Here is a 22,223-nt window from a genome sequence, read left to right on the forward strand (position 1 = left end):
TTAACCCAGCCGGATGCTCTAGACCAATGAAGCGCTCTGGGATGGGACCCAGGCATCAGTGATTTTTAAATCTTCTCAAGTGACTCCAGTGTACAGCCAAGACCTGCTGCTGTCGGGGCAATGGTCCATCCCCAGCTGGTTTTACCCAACGTTGACCTCAGAGAGCCTTCAGGCTGAAGCAGAGATCAGCAGAATGACATGTATGTGCTCCTGTGCTGTCTGAGGGCAGTGATTAGAGGATGCCTCCCTCAAGGTCAGAGAGGCTCCCGCAGGAGTGTCCACACTCCACTTTAAAAAAAAAAACAGCTCAATTGAGGTATATATACAATAAACTGTACATATGTAAAGTTTGTAATTTAAGTTTTGCTATAACCGTGGTAACCTTCACCACCATCAAGATAATGAACATTCAAGATTGAGCTGGAAGGGTCCCGCTTTATACTGTTTCATAACTATTTAATATTCTATGCCAGGCATTGTGCTGGGTGAGAAGGAAACACAGACTTACCATGCAGGACCTCTTTACCAGGGAAATGAGTTCCAGGACCCGGCTGACATGAGAGGGGCGATACTTCTGCTTGAGAGGGCTGTGTGGAGAAGGGGAGGATTCGAAAAAGCTGGTCAGAAGAGATGGTGTTTTAGCTGATCTAGACAGTTGGAGGTGTTTATTAGGCAGTTGAAGGAAAGGGGCATTTCAAGTGCAGGGCACAGCACAGGCAAAAACATGGAGGTAGTATAAAATAGATAACTAATAAGAACCTGCTGTATAAAAAAAATAAAATAAATTCCAAAAAAATGGCGGTAGGAGGAGGTGGCATGTTTAGGGAACAGCAGGTATGCCAGTGTTAGAGCACTGCGGGGGTAGTGGGAGTGGGGACGGGGGAGGAGAGGCAACTCTGGAGCACTTGAGCCACAAAGAGTCTGGCTTGAATCTCTGAGCTTGATTCTCTCAGTGGAGAACCCCTGAAAGCCTTAAGAAAGGGAGTATCATGATCAGATTCACATCTTAGAAAGTTCATTCTGACACAGCCCTGCGAGGTTGCAGGACAGTCGTTAGAAAACCTTTGCAAAGGTCCCAGTGAGCGGAAGCAAACGAATTACACGTCCTATTATGTAAGATCAAAAGCAACTTTGGAGGCAAAAGCCATTTTCATAAATATTACACATATACATATTTGGAGCATTATTTTTATTCAAACAATAGCAATGAAATTCACCCAAGAATGGATGTACTCTGGTCCATGAAGCCCAGAGTTCTGTATGGCCCAGGACCTTTGAGAAGTGATGGAAACTGACATGGTGTAGTGCAGAGGGCCATGAGAGAGGTGGGACTCTTTAGAAAAGAGGTTCAGGGACTTCCCTGGAGGCGCAGTGGATAAGACACTGCGCTCCCAGTGCAGGGGGCCCGGGTTCGATCCCTGGTCAGGGAACTAGATCCCACAGGCATGCTGCAACTAAAACTTTGCATGCCACAACTAAGGAGCCAGTGAGCCGCAACTAAGGAGCCCACCTGCTGCAACTAAGACCCGGTGCAGCCAAATAAATAAATAATTTAAAAAAAAAAAAAAAAGAAAGAAAAGAGGTTCAAATAGCCTACTTTTAGCACTAAATCCAGAATCATCTTCAAACGTAAAGGAGGTAACATGCAGGTCAGAACTAGAGACTGTGATGTCAAGTTACAGTGGTCAGCCAATTTTAAGTTATGTCTTCATTAATTCTGTTAACCTATTGATTGCTGACTAATATTTTTACTGTGGGCGTTAATAGGTCATACGAGTTTCTTTTATTATGTTCACCAGCTAGCCTTGAGAACACAAGAGTAATCACAAGCTGTATCAGTGAGGATGCTTCCACCTGCAAAAACAGAAGCAACTACTCAAACTGTCCTAATAGTAAAGTCCAGAGCCTTCAGGGATGGTCTGATCAGAGCACCAGCTCCATTCTTCCATGGTTCTCTCAGCTTTGCCCTCCTCTATGTGTCAGCTCAGCAAAACTGAAGCAGTTCGACGCCTCACATCCTCAACCCCGCTCTCCAGAACAACGAGTTTCTCCTCCTCCAAGTCTCCTACCAACATCTGAGATTTATTCTAATCATATCCACTTGTGTCATATGCTTGCTAAGTCAATCACTGGCAAGCCGGCATGGGATTCCACTGATTGGCTTGGGCCAACCAAGGCCTACATTTGGAGCTAGGGGTAGGATCAATCCCACCCAAAATGCTTGGTTGCTTCAAAATGGAAGAGTTGTGGGATATGCCTGGGGAAGCAGCCAAAAATGTCTATTCCATGACAAAAAAAAAATTACCTTGGGTAATCCAACAGCCCCTAATGAGCAGATGTTAATCAATTCGGTTTACCATGTGTCATGTTTGCTATTGAAAGTGAAACTTAACTGCTATGTGCATCACCCAGAGTCCCAAACACAAGGGAGGACACCATCTATTAAAGACACTTTATTTGTTACTGCTAATAGTTAACAGTCAAGAACAAATAATAACAACAAATAAAAATAACTTGCAAAGAGACCAGACATTAGACATAAACAAGGATACTACTAACATTAAAGAAAGCCTGTGCTGGAGGTGGCTGCCCCCATTCTCAGCTCTGTGTGTGTGTTAGTGACCACGGCTAAGGCTCTGTCCCCAGGGAAGGCTGAGGCTTTGGCGGAATACCTCTGGAGTCTGTATCACGAGGCTGAACATTTGGATCCAGAGCACAAGCTCCCTCTCACCATAAGCCAGTCAGAATGTCTACAATTTCAAAGTGACTTCAAGCTCTTGCTCTGGGGGCTCTGTCTTCACATCCTCTCCTAGGTTCTAAATCTTGGGTAGGGCATGAATTAGAGGAAATGCCCATTTGCTCATTGAGGAGGGGAATCTGAGGATGAAGGTGGGCCCTGGGTACCTTCTCCCTTACTCAGCCTCCAGCCCAGCTTCCTTCTACCTCTGTTCCTCCTTCTCCTGGTCACATTTTTCCCTACTGACTCCCCTACCTACCGGCATTTCAAACCCTCTAGAACGTACCCCTGCAGAGGACATTTCTAGTTCAGGCCTTCTAGTTGACATTAAGAAGGCCCTGGATTGCCAGTAACTGCTCCCAAAAAGCTAAGAGACCTGTCTCTTTTTATCTGTCCTCTTGATTTGAACCCAGGTCACAAGCTCCTGGCAGTTCAAGGGTAATGAAATCCCTACATTTGAGGAAAAGAAGGAGCTTCCCTGTTTTAACTTGCCAGAGAATGAACCTGAGCATCTTCAAGGATGGTATGTCCTCCCATCTCCTGGGACCTCCACAGCTGATGTGTAAGAGTCTCCCAGAATACGTCACTTATCTACAGGGTATCAACTCAAAGCAACACTCTTCTAGACTCTTTCAGGAGTGAAAAATCCTGGGGAGCTTCCCTCTAGATAGATAGAATGATTACTGTTGCACGGCCAGGAAAAAAAAAACCTAACTATTGTACTGATTGGAGCAAATCAACTACTTTAAGTATAGATGCTTACTAATAGCATCTATGTGCATTTAATTTCATAGGTACTTAGTTAGCAAACAAGCTGTATTCATTGCAAACAGTCACAACTTCCATTCAGAGAAGCTGGATGGAAGAGAAATACCAAAGGCCAGACCTTCATGGCTGCTCCCTTCTCCATCAGTCTTTGAAACACTCAAAATAAAAGCTCATACGTTGGGTTGAGGGGTCATGGATGGTTCCAAATTTTTACCGTTCTAGACAAAACGAGAGAGAGAGAAAGAGAGGGGGAAAAAAACTCTTAGAAAAGAAGTATTCCAACAGAAACATATGAGAAAATTTAGATTCATAAATGATTAACATTATTGTAATTAACACAATTTGAATACTATTATTCAAATTAGAACCCATCGCGCTGTGTTCTTTATGCATTTTGGCTTATGTGATATTTACCCTCTGAGGTAGGCTTCATTTTAACCATTTCACAGATGAGAAAACAAACCCAGAGAAGTCAAATAACTTGTCTGAGATCACACAGCTCATAGCAGGAAGGGCCAGGCTGTGAACCCAGGTCTGTCTGATTCTAAATCCCATGCCTGTTCAGCCACTAAAGGGCTTTCTTCAGAGGTTATACTTGAAGTAAGGGCTCCACTGTGGGGAAAGGGAGGTTTGAAATGAGTTCCATGGTTAAGGTTCACCTCATGTAGGGCCAAAGGGAGGTCCATCTCGGCTCTTGCTGGCTAGACCCTGTGTCCGACCCCACACGGCGCATTTTGTGCAAGTCATCCCTTCGTGCACGCATGGAACACTTAGATTCCATGACTGAAGGAAAGCTGATACGTAAAATCAACCGTGGGATTTCAAACTAAAAATAAGTCAGATTTTCCCAGAATATTCAAAGTGCGTTAAGATCCACAAAGGATGACCCGCTCACCTGCGCCGCCTGCAGAAGCAACGCTCACACACGGGGAGTGGGGATACTGTGCTCCCCTTCCCCGGCCCCTCTACCACCCTCCTGGATCCCCCTTCTCTTTCAGCCTCTTTATTTTTCTTCTCTCCTGGGGATACCTCACCCCTCCTTCTTTCCCTTTCTCCCCACTCTTCCTCTTTTAAACAAGTCATTTCTCTCCTTTCCTCTCTTCTTCGCCCTCTCTCTTCTCTGGCCACTTTTCCTCTCCCTTCTGTCTTGTCATTCCTCCCCAAGGGAGTCCTCTCTGACAGGCTTTCTCCTTTCAGTATTTCATTTGGTCACACTGAGCAATGCCAGCTACGATTCTCCAAAACAAATCTAACAAGGACAAGCTACTTGCCTTGAAAGTCCTCCCAAGGGAAAGAAAATATTATCGGCCTCACTTGCCTTGTCGCTTTAGAAATTGATCGGGTGGCCTTGTGGTCTGGGGTGGGGCGGGGAGGAAAGGAGAGATTTGCCTTCATGTGGGCTGGCTGGAAAGGATCCATGTAAACAGAACCATGTTTACATCCAACAGTCCTCCCCAGGCCTGCCCTAGGTCCTAGGCCCTTCAGCAGTCTGGGAATTGTCATCACAACCACTGGAGTTGTATCCCAAGAAACATATCATTTAAGGAGACCTTAAGGGCATGTGAATTAAGATTCCTTTTTTATAGCTGAGGAAATAGATGAACAGATAAATTAAGTGGTGTGTCTAGCCACATAGATGGTCAGTGTTAGGGACCAAGTGGTGGCTACTTTCAATAGCTTTCGATGAAAAAAAAAGTCTACTGGGCAGCCAGGGCTGCTGCTGATACAACAGCCAGGTCCCAAGTCGGCCCTGGGGCATTTCACTCTGCAAAGGCAAACAGAAAGCATGCAAAGACTCACCTAATAGTCTGCGCGGGGTATACCACCCTGGATTACGTAGGGATTCTGTGGCTGACTCTCTTTGGGCAGGTTCATGTTGATCTTAGGGAAGATGCTCCCGTCTGCTCCTAGATTGCTAAAGCCGGTATTCCGCAGTTTCAGATTTTGAAAATCGTTCTCAATCAATTTCTGTTCTTCCACATTCCTCCTTTTGTTCTTTGAGCTGTAATCGGTAAGAAGAATTAGGGTCTGACAATGGCAGCAAGTTCCTTGAAGCAAAAGTTAATATTTTTTCTTCAAAATGTTTTAAATTTTTGAAATAATTTCAAATTTACATGTAAGTTACCAAAAAAAAGAAAAATTACACAGAGCTCCCATACATCTATCACCCAGATTCCCCGACTGTTAACATTTCTGAACCATTTAAGAATAAGCTGCAGACCTGATGTCCATTACTGGTAATACTTCATTACTTCATTCAGTGTAGATTCCCTAAGTCTCCTCATAAGCTCCATGTAACCATCAAAACCGGAACGTTGACCCTGATCCAACGTTACCATCTAATTCCTCCAGTCCCATTTACATTTTGCTAATAATGTTAGCATTTTTCAGTGTGCTTTTGAATTATTTATGGAAATGGTAATAAAAGTCAAAGAAAAAGATGATTTGTGGTACAATTTTTCATTCAGGCAAAGTCAATGTCTACAGAAGCACCTCAGTGAACAAAATGAGTTCAAGGCATAAAGGTCTTAAGGAGAAATAGGAGTTTCCCATGTTGTTCTGTGGGCCCTCAAGGACCTCAAGTGTAGGCATTCAAAGCCAAGTGGATGGACTTGCAGGTGAGGGAGGCACCTGTCCCCCAATTAACTCTGATCATGACCCTTCTCTCCTTCTGGCCTGCAGCGACAGTCCTGCCCTGTTAGAATATGGGTAGTGGGGCCAGAGGCATCCATTATGGCCACAGGGCAGTCCTGGGGTGACTCTCAGACACTGGAACGTCAGAAAGGAAGACCCACTCACCTGGTGACCCTGACAGTCAGCCCAGCCTGCCACGGAGTTCCTGCCCTGTGACAGCACTCCCATCTAAGGTAACTGACAAGAGGCTTCCTTCCCTTTGGAATGGGCAAGAAATTATAATTCTTGGAGAGCTCCCAAGAGTCATGAATCTGTGGCTGAGCAAAGAGCAAACGGGGCTCTGCAGCAGGAAGGGGAACTGAGAACCGAGGCTTTCAAGGGGCACAAGCTCTATCACAGTCCCTGAGGACCCTGGAGACTGGGGCAGTGAGCCAGTGCACTGTGGAGGAAGCAGCCTTGCTCCAGAGTCGAATGTCCTGTCCCCCACACCCCCACCCCTGGAAAAGGGAAAGTCGTGTTCTCAGTTCCCAGCTTGGCATCCTTATAATCAAGTCTCTGGGGAAGAGTTAATATCATAATGGAGTAAAAGAAGAAAAAAAAAAGAAACAAAATATTTTAGGAATGTAAACTCTATCCTCTCGCATTACAGTGAAAAACAAACCTATTTTGCCAAAATATAAAATATTAGCTAAAGGTAATTTTCAAAAAGTAGCTTTTTTAAAAAAATCACAGTAGCTCCTCACTTGGCACATTTAGAATGGAATAGATGATAGTATTCCGTCTCTATTAATGGAGGGAACTTTATCTAAATGTTTGTAGAATAAATGAATGGACCCTACTTAAGTTTTTAAGAAGGGCATTTAAGGCACAAGCTGAGAAAAGGCCATGCAGAGGTAACGTTTCTACTTAAAACCCAGGGGACTCAGTTAAGGTGGACGTTAGGCTATTTGCAGCGAGGTCCTGGGCAAGGGAGTGAATTAATGAAAATCATATTTGACAACATCAATGGAGTTAAATACTGCTAACAAAAGAGTGTTTTGTTTTGTTTTGTTTTTGAGCAGATAAAGATTTATTGCAGGGCCAAGCACATGGGTGGCTTGTGCTCAAAAGAAAACCCCTGAACTCCCAAAAGAGTTTTTAATGACATCAGAAAATGGTTGCTATGTCACTTTATAGTATTAAGCAAAAACAAACCTCAACAAAAAAAATTTTAAAGCACAAAAGATACTAAATTACATATATAACTTCATTTTAAAAAGTAGCAGAAAACCTGGAAGGATGTATGCCAAAATGTTGGTTGCTTCAGGGTGGTGGGTTTTGTGGGTGACTTTTTAGTCTGCTCCTTTACACATTTTCTATTTTCTTCAGTGATCATGTGTAGCTTATAGAATCAGAAGAAAATTCAGGTAAGACAAAAAGGGCAATGGTATTAGAGAGGCCTTGCCTTACTTTTCTTCTCTTGCCCAGGAAAGGCTGGGCGTGTTTGGAAACCAGAGTGTAATGCCGGTGGCACTGTGTCCCAAGAAAGGGACACTTCATACCTCACTAAGAAGATGATTGCAATCACCAAGCCGAGAATGAGGATGCCAGCAATGGTGCCCACGATCGTGAGGATCAGCTGAAATGCTGAAAGGGAAAAGAGAAGAGTAGGAACGGCTTCCCCCAGGCAGACTCCCACTGTCTACTGCACAGGTACATGTGTTCCCAGTGGTTCCTGGCCAAGAGGACAACTGGGCTCTGGTTTCTGACCCTCTTCCAGGACCAGGATGGGTGGGGGGCTCACCTCCTTTAGCCCTCTGTCTGCCCACCACCAACTGTGTCTTCAGAGCCCAATCAAAAGAGGCAACCTTGCCAGATAAAAGAAGTCCATAAGCACAGAGGAGGCCATGGTGGCAGGACCTTCCTGGGCTTTGTGGGGGGGTGAGATCTCATCGGAGGTCCACACTACCTCCTTACCTCTGCTGGTTTGCCTGCCTGCCAGAACGGACTTTGCTGATAAACTAGGGGAACTGGGTTGGAGTTAAATTTGTCACTAACAGAGGAGCTTGATGGAATTGATGAGGGAAGAGACTGGAGGTTCATTACCACCCATTCTCCTCTGGATCTGCTTGTTTGGTGCTCTTGAAATATGGCTATGGGGTGGCAGGTAAGTGTAATTTTAACATACACAGCAGACTTCACACACATAGTATGAAAAAAATGTAAAATATCTCATTAATCATCCTTGTACTGATTGCCCATTGAAATATTATTTTCTATATATTGAGTGAAATAAAATGTTACTAAAATCAACTTCACCTATTCCTCTTTACTTTTTAAAATTTACTTAGAGCTTTTAAAATTTGAAGCTCGTGTTACGTTTCTATTGGACAGTGCTGCTCTAGATCCCTTTGATCCTTTCTGCTACATGACTGCCCTATATGCCACCTCTAACCAGGATGCAAGGGACCATTAAGTCTGGAAAAAACCTCAAGGGTTATCTGATCCGAACTTGTCATTTTATAGGTGTAGACACTGAAAGCCCAGAAGAAAGAAATGACTTAGCAAACCCAGCCTCACAACAAAATACAGTAGAAATTAAAAGCATTTCTTATCACTAACTTTGTGGCTGGCTGGGAGGCTAACAGGAATATTCCCTTCATCTTGGATCATTGATCTTTTAGTTCATTATATAAAATTTAAAATATGAAATCACTTAAAATATACAGTTAGTATTGTCCCAATCTGGTGGGGGTAGGGCCTGGGAGGGAACCAGGCGACTGAATTTATGACAACACATCCTAAATTAGTAAATAGCTCTGAGACAAAAAGATGATTTGAGCATTTGAACGTCTGGTTTCTAGTTCTGCTCTACTGTGAACATAAACATTTTTGGAATATACTGGTCTTTATCCTTTTTAGTAGCAGACAATGCATATTTAATCTAATGTAGGAAATGAATATAATGTTGGGACAAACTTCTTTGGCCTAGGACAAGTCCAGAGACACCAGCCCACCTCTTGGGCTGAGTTCTATTATTTCCCATAACAGAGAGGCTCTGCCCACAACCTAAGGGTGAGCATGGAGTGGCCTGACCCAGAAGACAAACTCCAGGTAGATTTTTCTCTCTCTTTATGAAACAAGCCAGAGACTTTGGGGGACTGGACAGAATTTTGAATGTGGTCAATGTCTGTTTCTTAGAAGCTTATTAACAAAGCAAGACTCTTCTACTCACAGTCTTCACAATCAACTCCGCTGTAGCCAAACGCACACCTAAAATACAAGGAGTAGGAGACCATGGTAAGGAGCCTTGTGGGAGCAGGTCAGAGTTCCCACCCAACCTCCATGTCTTCCTTGCACCTTTCTTTCATTCTCTCCTCCCCGTTCTGTCTCCTCTTTCTGTTTTCTTCCTTACGCTCCCATTCTTCCAGGTGAGCGCCTTTCATGGCACTCTGGAAGGTTGAGGGGGTACACAATCCCGTGTGGTTCCATTTGCTACCAACTGAATGCTCCATCTTCTGAGCGCCAGGAGGATTCAGCAGTTTGGGTGAAGCCGAGTCCCAGAGGCATGGAGCTTAGTGGGGCCCCCTCGGGCTGCGAGACCACCTGGCTCGGCCATTTATTTGCTGCCCTGTGAGTGGGGACGTGTCATTTATATTCTCCGAGCTTCAGTTTCCTCACCTGAAAATGGGGAATAAATACATTCCTGACTGTTGTTGTATGAGAAGCATTACCTGCTGTGGTTCCCAGCACACGGAGAATGTTCAAAAACTGGTGATAATGATGGTGGTGGTGATGGTGATGCTCTGTACCTACCAACTTATGCCAGCGAACCAACTTCCAGACCCTAAACTCATACGTGTGTGACAAGCTCTATCCTTTTTGCCTAGCTTCAGCTATGACAAGATGAAGAAGGAGGGATTTCTCTTACTGTTGACAGATCCCACGATCATCTTCCTTGTAGCCTGGCAGGCACACGCAGGTAGCGTTCCAGCTGTCCTTCACTAGGCATTGCTTCTGTGTGTTCTGTGTGTTGCAGTCATCAGGACACTCTGGACCCAAAGCTTCAAAAGAGAGTGATTTCTGGGTAATTTTCAGAAACAACCCCTTCAACACCAAAGTGACACATCACAGAATACAATGTTTTCACGTTGCTTTTTCTGGGTAAAACGCAGTGCTCAGTGGCTCTGCACTTGACGTGCGCCCTGTGAAGCGGCATGTGGGCCTCCTCACCAGCTCTTAGCCAAGGCCCTATCCAGGCCCACAGGACTAAAGCCAAAATTCACATCCCTCAGACTCTGAAATGCACATGGAAACTTGAGCAGGAAAGTGTGTACTTTGCAAATGCAAAAGGAGAGAGTGGAGGAGGCATGAAGAACATTTAGAAGCAGGTGGAACACTTACCAACACACTGGGGGATCTGTGGGTTCGGCCTCAGCAGCCCCGGTTTGCACTGACATAGTAAACCACTGGTGCAGTCATCTTGCCCATTCTCTTTCTCACAACCATAATAATCACACCGATCTTGCTCTAAGAGGTACAAATAATTCAAAGACATATTTAGCAAGACAATACGGATACGGTAACTTGTGAAAGCACCCCATTCCATTGTGGATATTGTTGCCTTTTAACACATTTTGGGATTCAACCAATGAAAATCTGAGATTCTGAAATTCAACTCCCCAGTGGATCTCTTCTATAACTATTTCCTCATATTATTCAATTAAAATTAATTCAATCCAGTGCAATGCAATGATGTTCCAAGTCTCTTTTGCACCTACCTCTTTGCTAGGTTCCACAAGGGACACAGTAGCTGCATAAGTTTTGGACCCCATCTTTGGAGAGTTACCTGTTTATACCCTTAGAGAATCGCATCCAGCAACTTGTAATACAGACTTTAAGTACAGTGGGAATTCAGGGGCTCAGGTAGCTAAAGGTAACATCGTGGAGGAGGTGGAAATTGGGCTAAGTCTTGAAAGATAGGGAAGATTTGAACAGTCAAAGGAGAGGCAAGGTCTAAGTGGAGTAAACAAGGCATGAAAAGAAGTAAAGTATTCTTGTCCAGGAGTGATGGAGTTGTACTTGGGCAGGGGAGAGGCAGTGTGGTGAGGAGGAACAAAAGTGAGAACTCTTGGCTCTACCGTTGATTGGCATAAGAAAGCCATCTTTTAAGAATGTTAGTCTAGAAGCAGATTGGAAGACATTAGGGACAAAAAGATGAATCTGAGAATAGATTAGGGGGAGAGAATAGGAGCAGGTAGAACAGATATGTGGTTACTCTCTTCTAAACATCCCAAACCTGTAACTAACCTTCCTTCATTACCTGCCATTTGAAAATGCCTCTAAATAAAAACCAGAGAAAGAGATTCTACAACTTTTGACACAGAAAAGAGAATCTGTCTTTGCAGCAGAAGCAAGAGAGCAGGAAAAAGTGTTTTTCTCTAAAAGTTCTGAGCTCTCCCTTCCATGTGCTGGGCGGCTCATGCTCCTGTGGCCATCTCTAGCTGGCATCATTCGGTAATCTGTTAATGTACCTAAGAGCACATGCCTGGTCTCAGAGTGGAGAGATGTTGAGAAGAGTTGTCCAAAAAAAGAGCAATTCTCAGCCCTGAGACCAGATGGTTTCAAGTCTTCCAGGTCTCAGAACCAAGGCAGTCACTAAGTAGAGCCAAATGAGAGAATTGCAAGGGTCCCCAACTTTATTTTGAAGAATGCACTGGTTATTTTCATCTGACAACCACTTGGAGTGGTCAGTCCCCATGCTGATGGGGATCCTCAACTTCCTCACACTTGCTAGAAGTCTCATTCAGCCCAAAGCAGAGCCTATGATAAGGTTTTTGTCTTGCCTTGCTGACAATTTCATCTTCTGGGGGTAGAGGTTCTGATGGCATGAATTGCTACTCTGGACAAAATTGTGACCCTCAGGAGAAATTTATTGGCAGGTGGAAGTGATGAGTCCCTTGGAAGACAAGGACCAAGTGACAGTCAGAAAGAGGAGTATGACTTTGAGAGAGTAAATATTGAAATGTTCAAAAAGGATAAGGTGTAGTTCCATGGCATGAGACTCTGGAAGATGAAAACAGTTCAGGAAAGTAAGAAGCTCTGAAAATGTAATTCTAACTGTGCAGCTGCAAATGATCCCAACAAGCTGTAAAGAAAAAAAAAAAAAATGGGAGAGGGCCAGGTAATATAAGAAACTGGCATGGTTTGCACAGGAAGCTCTCAGATGAGAGACATAAAATATAAAAAGAAGATCCTATAACCAAAGATGGAATATTAAAAGTGTGACAGAGACAGTCTAGAGTCCCAAATGAGCTCAGGCTTGCCACAAACAAAACCCAAAGCAACAACAGCAACAAAAACCCAACAACAAAGAGCAAAGGGTTAAAAATAAAAAATGGGCAAATGAATGAAAGGGTGTATGTTTTCCACGTTACAGGGGCTCATGGAAAGGCCAGGCCTGGTTGGTGTAGTGTTGATGAATGACATGAGAAAAACAGAATGGCTTCAGAACAATTTTTCTCCTGTCTTGCCAGGAAATAATACTTGGATGGAAGAGAGTTGAATGGACATTGCTAAAGGGACCGCAGCCCATGGAGTGGGTAGAGTGCAGGGGAGCCCCCATCTTTTCTAATAGAATTTTAAGTGTTTTATTCCAGAGCATTTACATTCCAGGTCCTGAGAGAACAGTGATCATCTGTGAAATCTTGAAAAAGAGAGAAGGTGCTAGAAAACAATAAATGAACAGAATTTGATTATATTTTCAAAAAGAGAAATAAGTTTTGCAAACTAGGACATGGAGGTTACAATAAGCAAAAAGCAAAAATTTAAGAGACTAAAGAAGGAGTCGCAGAAGGATCAAAATGAAAGATGAGGAAGGCAGAATGGGATCAGGAGAATGGTGAGTGGAGGTCCAGAGAGAAGAGGACTTCAGGAATGGGAGGATACTAGTATCAAATGTTACAGAAAAGTCAGATAAGTTGTGTCTCAACAGAGGCCTTTGGGTTTGGCAACCAGGACTGAGAACCAGTTGCACAGAGCTGCCCCCAGGGCTGGCCCTGGACACCTCTGAAATGAGGAACTCCTGATGACTGCTGTGGTGATTGCAGTAATAGTGCCAGTTTATTCCTGCCTTCCTGTGTCCATGCCCCTTCGTAGGGCCTGCCACACTGTGCTTTGTCATGTGAATTGCTTTGGCCGTCAGGACAGCTGTAAATATAACGTTAGCAGAGAGTGAGAAGCACCTGTGTACTGAAATGTGCCCTCTTGTTGCTCTTGAAACCCTTTTGGACTAACCTGCTGGAGGATGGGAGATCATGTGGAGCAGAGACAAACTGTCCAGCTGAGCCATCTTAGATCAGTCAGCCCTCAGCTGATCTACCCGGCAGCTAATGCCCGATGCTTAAGTGAGCCAAGCAGAGATCAGCCGAGCCCCGCCTAGATGAGCAGAACTGCCCAGGTAAGCCCAAATTCTGACACACAGAATTATAGCGTTATAATAAATAAATGGTTGTTGTTTAGGCCACTAAGATTTGGGGTGCTTGTAACACAGTAAAAATGAATTGTTAACAGCTGTCCTGTGGGGGGGGGTTGTGTCTGCCTAAAGGGGAAACAGTATAGATAAAACTTTCTATAGCATTTGGAAAGCTAAAACTTGGTATAGAGCCCTCTTGTTTCTCCTTTCTTCATCTTTCCTCGTCCAGAGGCTATTTGTCCAAGACTACCTTCCAAGAAGAGGAACAAACTAGTCAGTCTGATGACTTGGGGGATGGTTATAAAGGAGCAGAAGCCAAATGACAGGGGAAAGGGAGGGAGGAAGAAAGGACAGATTCAAAGGAAACTGGGAGATGTCTGTGGATTCAATTATCAAGTGCTTCTGGCCCCCTTCAAACATATAATAGAAAAATTTATGAAAAGTAGATAGGTCTTCAGGTAATCGTCATATAAAATTATTTCATACTTACTGATGTATCTTGTAAACTCATTTGCACTGTGTTTAATTGCTCTTTCAATGGCACATGATACGGTTTCTTCAGTTTGTTTTGTAGTTTCCAGAAAAATGTTTACTACTGCTACATCAACAGTATGCATTGCAGATCTTGCTGAAGGAGATGTGCTAAAAATGAAATGAATCCATCACTTGATGAATTGAACTGAAGCATAAACAAATAGGTCTTCACAGCAGAAGCAAGAAGAAATATAATTCTGCAGCCTGTGGAAGGAAAACCACATTCACAAAAAGACAGACAAAATGAAAAGGCAGAGGACTTTGTACCAGATGAAAGAACAAGATAAAACCCCAGAAAAACAACTAAATGAAGTGGAGATAGGCAACCTTCCAGAAAAAGAATTCAGAATAATGATAGTGAAGATGATCCAGTACCTAGGAAAAAGAATGGAGGCAAAGATCAAGAAGATGCAAGAAATGTTTAACAAAGACCTAGAAGAATTAAGAACAAAAACTTAGAAGAATTAAAGAACAAACAAACAGAGATGAACAATACAATAACTGAACTGAAAAATACACTAGAAGGAATCAATAGCAGAATAACTGAGGCAGAAGAACAGATAAGTACCTGGAAGACAGAATGGTGGAATTCACTGCCACAGAACAGAATAAAGAAAAAAGAATGAAAAGAAATGAAGACAGCCCATGAGACCTCTGGGACATTAAACACAACAACATTTGCATTATAGGGGTTCGAGAAGGAGAAGAGAGAGAGAAAGGACCAGAGAAAATATTTGAAGAGATTATAGTCAAAAACTTCCCTAACATGGGAAAGGAAATAGCCACCCAAGTCCAGGAAGTGAAGAGAGTCCCATACAGGATAAACACAAGGAGAAACATGCTGAGGCACATAGTAATCAAACTGACAAAAATTAAAGACAAAGAAAAATTATTGAAAGCAGCAAGGGAAAAATGACAAATAACATACAAGGGAACTCCCATATAAGGTTAACAGCTGATTTCTCAGCAGAAACTCTACAAGCCAGAAGGAGTGGCATGATATATTTAAAGTGATGAAAGGGAAGAACCTACAACCAAGATTACTCTACCTGGCAAGGATCTCATTCAGATTCAATGGAGAAATCAAAAGCTTTACAGACAAGCAAAACCTAAGAGAACTCAGCACCACCAAACCAGCTCTACAACAAATGCTAAAGGAACTTCTCTAACTGGGAAACACAAGAGAAGAAAAGGACCTACAAAAACAAACCCAAAACCATTAAGAAAATGGTAATAGGAACATACATAATTACCTTAAACATGAATGGATTAAATGCTTCAACCAAAAGACACAGGCTTGCTGGATGGATACAAAAACAAGACCCATATATATGCTGTCCACAAGAGACCAACTTCAGAGCTAGGGACACATACAGACTGAAACTGAGGGGATGGAAAAAGATATTCCATGCAAATGGAAATCAAAAGAAAGCTGGAGTAGCAAAACTCACATCAGATAAAATAGACTTTAAAATAAAGAATGTTACAAGAGACAAGGAAGGACACTACGTAATGGTCAAGGTATCAATCCAAGAAGAAGATATAACAATTATAAATATATATGCACCCAACATAGGAGCACCTCAATACATAAGGCAACTGCTAACAGCTCTAAAAGAGGAACTCGACAGTGACATAATAATAGTGGGGGACTTTAACACCTCACTAACACCAATGGACAGATCCTCCAAACAGAAAATTAATAAGGAAACACAAGCTTTAAGTGACATTATAGACCAGATAGATTTAATTGATATTTATAGGACATTCCATCCAAAAACAGCAGATTACACTTTCTTTTCAAGTGGGCACAGAACATTCTCCAGGGTAGATCACGTCTTGGGTCACAAATCAAGCTTTGGTAAACTTAAGAAAACTGAAATCATATGAAGCATCTTTTCTGACCACAGTGCTATGAGATTAGAAATCAATTACAGGGAGAAAAAAAGGTAAAAAACACAAACACATGGAGGTTAAACAATATGTTACTAAATAACCAAGAGATCACTGAAGAAATCAAAGAGGAAATTAAAAAATACCTAAACACAAACTACAACGAAAACACGACAATCCAAAACCTATGGGATGCAGCAAAAGCAGTTCTAAGAGGGAAGTTTATAGCAATACAAGCCTACCTCAAGAAACAAGAAACATCTCAAATAAACAACCAAAGGCGTAACCTTACACCTTTAGGTGTAAGGCTACACCTTACACCTAAAGGAACTAGAGAAAGAAGAACAAACAACACCCAAAGTTAGTAGAAGGAAAGAAATCATAAAGATTAGAGCAGAAATAAATGAAATAGAAACAAAGAAAACAATAGCAAAGATCAATAAAACTAAAAGCTGGTTCTTTGAGAAGATAAACAAAACTGATAGACTCACTTAGCCAGACTCATCAAGAAAAAGAGGGAGCTTCCCTGGTGATGCAGTGGTTGAGAGTCCACCTGCCGATGCAGGGGACATGGGTTCGTGCCCCGGTCCGGGAAGATCCCACATGCCACGAAGCAGCTAGGCCCGTGAGCCATGGCCGCAGACCTGCACGTCCGGAGCCTGTGCTCCACAATGGGAGAGGCCACAACAGTGAGAGTCCCACGTACGGCAAAAAAAAAAAAAAAAAAAGAAAAAAAAAGAAAAAAAAAAGAGGGAAAGGACTCAAATCAATAAAATTAGAAAGGAAAAAGGAGAAGTTAGAACAGACACCACAGAAATACAAAGCAACCTAAGAGACTACTACAAGCAACTCTATGCCAATAAAATGGACAACCTGGAAGAAATGGACAAATTCTTAGAGAGGTATAACCTCCCAGGACTGAACCAGGCAGAAACAGAAAATATGAACAGACCAATCACAAGTAATGAAATTGAAACTGTGATTAAAAATCTTCCAACAGGGCTTCCCTGGTGGCGCAGTGGTTGAGAGTCCGCCTGCCGGTGCAGGGGACGCATGTTCATGCCCCGGTCCATGAGGATCCTACATGCTGCGGAGCGGCTGGGCCCATGAGCCATGGCCACTGAGCCTGCGCGTCCGGAGCCTGTGCTCTGCAAAGGGAGAGGCCACAACAGTGAGAGGCCCGCGTACCACACACACAAAAAAAATCTTCCAACAAACAAAAGTCCAGGACCAGATGGCTTCACAGGTGAATTCTATCAAACATTTAGACAAAAGCTAACACCCATCCTTCTCAAACTCTTCCAAAAAATTGCACAGGAACGACCACTCCCAAACTCATTCTAGGAGGCCACCATCACCCTGATACCAAAACCAGACAAAGATACTACAAAAAAGGAAAATGACAGACCAATATCACTGATGAATATAGATGCAAAAATCCTCAACAAAATACTAGCAAACAGAATCCAACAACACATTAAAAGGATCATACACCATGATCAAGTCGGATTTATCCCAGGGATGCAAGGATTCTTCAATATATGCAAATCAATCATTGTGATACACCATATTAACAAATTGAAGAATAAAAACCATATGATCATCTCAATAGATGCAGAAAAAGCTTTTCACAAAATTCAACACCCATTTATGATAAACATTCTTCAGAAAGTGGGCATAGAGGGAACCTACCTCAACATAATAAAGGCCATATATGACAAACCCACAGCAAACATCATTCTCAATGGTGAAAAACTGAAAACATTTCCTCTAAGATCAGGCAAAAGACAATGATGTCCACTCTCACCGCTATTATTCAGCATAGCTTTGGAAGTCCTAGCCACGGCAATCAGAGAAGAAAAAGAAATAAAAGAATACAAATTGGAAAAGAAGAAGTAAAACTGTCACTGTTTGCAGATGACATGATACTACATGATACTACACACAGAGAATCCTAAAGATGCCACCAGAAAACTACTAGAGCTAATCAGTGAATTTGGTAAAGTTGCAGGATACAAAATTAATGCACAGAAATCTCTTGCATTCCTATACACTAATGATGAAAAATCTGAAGGAGAAATTAAGGAAACACTCCCATTTACCATTGCAACAAAAAGAATAAAATGCCTAGGAATAAACCTACCTAGAGAGACAAAAGACCTATAGACAGAAAACTGTAAGACACTGATGAAAGAAATTAAAGATGATACCAACAGAAGGAGAGATATACCAAGTTCTTGGATTGGAAGAATCAATATTGTGAAAATGACTATACTACCCAAAGCAATCTACAAGTTCAATGCAATCCCTATGAAATTACCAATGGCATTTTTTACGGAACTAGAACAAAAAATCTTAAAATTTGTATGGAGACACAAAAGACCCCAAACAGCCAAATCAGTCTTGAAGGAAAAAAATAGAGCTAGAGGAATCAGACTTCCTGACTTCAGACTATACTACAAAGCTACAGTAATTAAGACAACATGGTACTGGCACAAAAACAGAAACATAGATCAATGGAACAAGATAGAAAGCCCAGAGATAAACCCACGCACCTATGGTCAACTAATCTATGACAAAGGAGGCAAGAATATACAATGGAGAAAAGACAGTCTCTTCAATAAGTGGGGCTGGGAAAACTGGAGAGCTACATGTAAAAGAATGAAATTAGAACACTCCGTAACACCATACACAAAGATAAACTCAAAATGGATTCGAGACCTAAATGTAAGCCCAGACACTATAAAACTCTTAGAGGAAAACATAGGAAGAACACTCTTTGACATACATCACAGCAAGACTTTTTTTGATCTATCTCCTAAGGTAATGGAAATAAAATAAAAAATAAACAGGGGCTTCCCTGGTGGCACAGTGGTTGAGAGTCCGCCTGCTGATGCAGGGGACACGGGTTCGTGTCCCGGTCCAGGAAGGTCCCACATGCCGCGGAGCGGCTGGGCCCGTGAGCCATGGCTACTGAGCCTGCGCGTCTGGAGCCTGTGCTCCGCAATGGGAGAGGCCACAACAGTGAGAGGCCCGCGTACTGCAAAAACAAAAAACAAAAACAAACAAACAAACAAAAAAATAAACAAATGGGACCTAATGAAACTTAAAAGCTTTTGCAAGCAAAGGAAACTACAAACAAGATGAAAAGACAATCCTCAGAATAGGAGAAAATATTTGCAAATGAATCAACAGACAAAGGATTAATCTCCAAAATATATAAACAGCACATGCAGCGTAATATTAAAAACACAAACAACCCAATCCAAAAATGGGCAGAAGACCTAAATAGACATTTCTCCAAAGAAGACATACAGATGGCCAAGAAGCACATGAAAAGATGCTCAACATCACTAATTATTAGAGAAATGCAAATCAAAACTACAATGAGGTATCACCTCACACAAGTTAGAATGGGCATCATCAGAAAAGCTACAAACAACAAATGCTGGAGAGGGTGTGGAGAAAAGGGAACCCTCTTGCACTTTTGGTGGGAATGTAAGTTGATACAGCCATTATGGAGAACAGTATAGAGGTTTCTTAAAAAACTAAAAATAAAATTACCATATGACCCAGCAATCCCACTACTGGGCATATACCCTGAGAAAACCATAATTCAAAAAGACACATGCACCCCAATGTTCATTGCAGCACTATTTACAATAGCCAGGTCATGGAAGCAACCTAAATGCCCATCGACAGACAAATGGATAAAGAAGTTGTGGTACATATGTACAATGGAATATTACTCAGTCATAAAAAGGAATGAAAGTGGGTCATTTGTAGAGAAGTGGATGGATCTAGAGACTGTCATACAGAGTGAAGTAAGTCAGAAAGAGAAAAACAAGTATCCTATATTAACGCATATATGTGGAACCTAGAAAAATGGTACAGATGAACCAGTTTGCAGGGCAGAAATAGAGACACAGATGTAGAGAACAAACGTATGGACACCAAGGGGGGAACCTGGAGGGGGTGGTGGTGGTGGGATGAATTGGGAGATTTTGATTGATATATATATACTACTATGTATAAAATAGATAACTAATAAGAACCTGCTGTATAAAAAATAAATAAAATTCCAAAAAGAAAAAAAAAATGGTCTTCAGACCTCCCAGACTCTCAGATCTCTCAGCACTAGTCCCTACCCATTGTTTTGTTTTTTGGGTTTTTTTTGCGGTACACGGGCCTCTCACTGTTGTGGCCTCTCCCATTGCGGAGCACAGGCTCCGGACGCGCAGGCCCAGTGGCCATGGCTCACGGGCCCAGCTGCTCCACGGCACGTGGGATCCTCCCGGACTGGGGCATGAACCTGTGTCCCCTGCAACGGCAGGCGGACTCTCAACCACTGCGCCACCAGGGAAGCCCCCCACCCATTGTTTTATATCCACCGTTGAGGCTCACATAGGGAGGCATGGGGTTGCCATAAGATGGCCATTTATAGGCCTAGAGATCTCTATTCAGCATGCATTCGGAGGAAATCTAGGGCTATAGCAAGGTCTTGTTGGAAGAGACTTAGAAAAATTGTGGACAATCATTTTTAGGATTAAGGAGCCTGGAGTGAAGCAGAAGTAGAATAAGTGATATCTGAAACAGTAAGCTGTCACTTTCTGCAGAAAGTCAAGAGTAGGTCTCTTGATGAGCTGTAAAATCTCAGATTTGTGCTTTGAGAGAGACAGAGGGGTGTGTGTTCCTGCCTGTGCACAGAGAGAACAGTAATCAATCATACAGAGTCTGGATCATTCCAAGAAAGGGCCCAGGAAGCCAGAAGTCAGCTTCAAAGTGTGTGTGTGTGTGTGTGTGTGTGTGTGTGTGTGTGAGATTGGACCTGGGCACACCTGACCCAGAGGAGAACTGATCCCAAGGAGGGATGGGGCGGTGAGAAGCATCAGAATATAATACCAAATCACATCGCCAGATACTAAGTGCTTGCTACGAGCAAGACATCATAAGAATCTCTCTGATCAGCACTGCCGCTTGGGGCCCTGAGATCAGCTGTACCAAGTTCTAATTCTTTCATTATCCAAAAAAGAATCAAGGGATACAACCACTGAGAGAGAAAAAAAAGGACTTTAAAAAACTTCTTCCTGCCATTCGCCCAGCGGTGGGTGGTTGCCACAGCTGGTTTAGGTCCCCGACCACTGGGCCCCCTTGTCAGGAGGAGGCAGCCTCCGGGCTGGGGAGAAGGCACTGCCACCTCGGGCGGCCGACGCGGTCCCCTGGGACAGTGCACTTCCTGGCCTCGGTTCCGCGCTGAGTTCGGTTTCCGGGGTTCAGGCCCGGCTCCCCTTCCTGGTCTCTCTTCTCTCGCTGGGCCGGTTTATCAGGAGAAGATTGTCTTCCAGGGCTAGAAACTGGACTTCTGATGACGTTTGACCCAGCGGCAGAAATAGCAGGCAACATGATTTCAAAGCTGGGCTCAGCTTTTGTTTCTTCCCTCTTGTAATCACAAAACCCATTTCGGACCAGGAATTCCAATCATGTCTGTGATGGTGGTGAGAAAGAAGGTGACACGGAAATGGGAGAAACTCCTAGGCAGGAACACCTTCTGTTGTGATGGCCGCGTGATGATGGCCCGGCAAAAGGGCATCTTCTGTTTGACCCTCTTCCTCATCCTGGGGACGTGTACACTCTTCTTCGCCTTCGAATGCCGCTACCTGGCTGTCCAGCTGTCTCCTGCCGTCCCTGTGTTTGCTGCCATGCTCTTCCTTTTCTCCATGGCTACACTGTTGAGGACCAGCTTCAGTGATCCTGGAGTGATCCCTCGGGCCCTCCCAGATGAAGCAGTTTCATAGAAATGGAGATAGAAGGAAAGGGACTTCCCTGGTAGCACAGTGGTTAAGAATCTGCCTGCCAACGCAGGGGGCACGGGTTCGAGCCCTGGTCCGGGAAGATCCCACATGCCGTGGAGCAACTAAGCCCGTGTGCCACAACTACTGAGCCTGCGCTCTAGAGCCCGTGAGCCACAACTACTGAAGCCCACACGACTAGAGCCCATGCTCTGCAACAAGAGAAGCCACTGCAGTGAGAAGCTCACGCACCGCAACAAAGAGTAGCCCCTGCTCGCCGCAACTAGAGAAAGCCCACGTGCAGCAACGAAGACCCAATGCAGCCAAAAATAAATAAATAAAAATTTATTTTTAAAAAAAAGAGTAGAAGGAAATATACCAAAATGCATAAATATCCCTGAGTTGAGAGACCGTC

At 43.2% G+C, this 22,223-nt stretch overlaps 1 protein-coding gene across 1 annotated transcript in view; it reads right to left on the reverse strand.

Moving 5' to 3' along the window:
- Positions 1-2,486: 2,486 nt before the first annotated feature.
- MUC13 (mucin 13, cell surface associated) overlaps positions 2,487-22,223 on the reverse strand; it is a 33,497-nt gene continuing 13,760 nt past the window's right edge. Inside the window, exons 6-12 of the mRNA XM_029213720.1 lie at positions 14,083-14,234; positions 10,523-10,648; positions 10,050-10,182; positions 9,354-9,391; positions 7,681-7,765; positions 5,306-5,507; positions 2,487-3,723 (exon numbers count right to left, since the gene is read on the reverse strand). Coding sequence (XP_029069553.1) covers positions 5,306-5,507; positions 7,681-7,765; positions 9,354-9,391; positions 10,050-10,182; positions 10,523-10,648; positions 14,083-14,234 — 736 coding nt within the window. The 3' untranslated portion in view covers positions 2,487-3,723. The remainder of the gene's footprint in view (positions 3,724-5,305; positions 5,508-7,680; positions 7,766-9,353; positions 9,392-10,049; positions 10,183-10,522; positions 10,649-14,082; positions 14,235-22,223) is intronic.

The sequence above is a fragment of the Monodon monoceros genome, unplaced genomic scaffold (assembly GCF_005190385.1).
Source record: "Monodon monoceros isolate NGI ecotype Baffin Bay Population unplaced genomic scaffold, NGI_Narwhal_1 Super_Scaffold_11, whole genome shotgun sequence".
Taxonomy (NCBI): Eukaryota; Metazoa; Chordata; class Mammalia; order Artiodactyla; family Monodontidae; genus Monodon; species Monodon monoceros.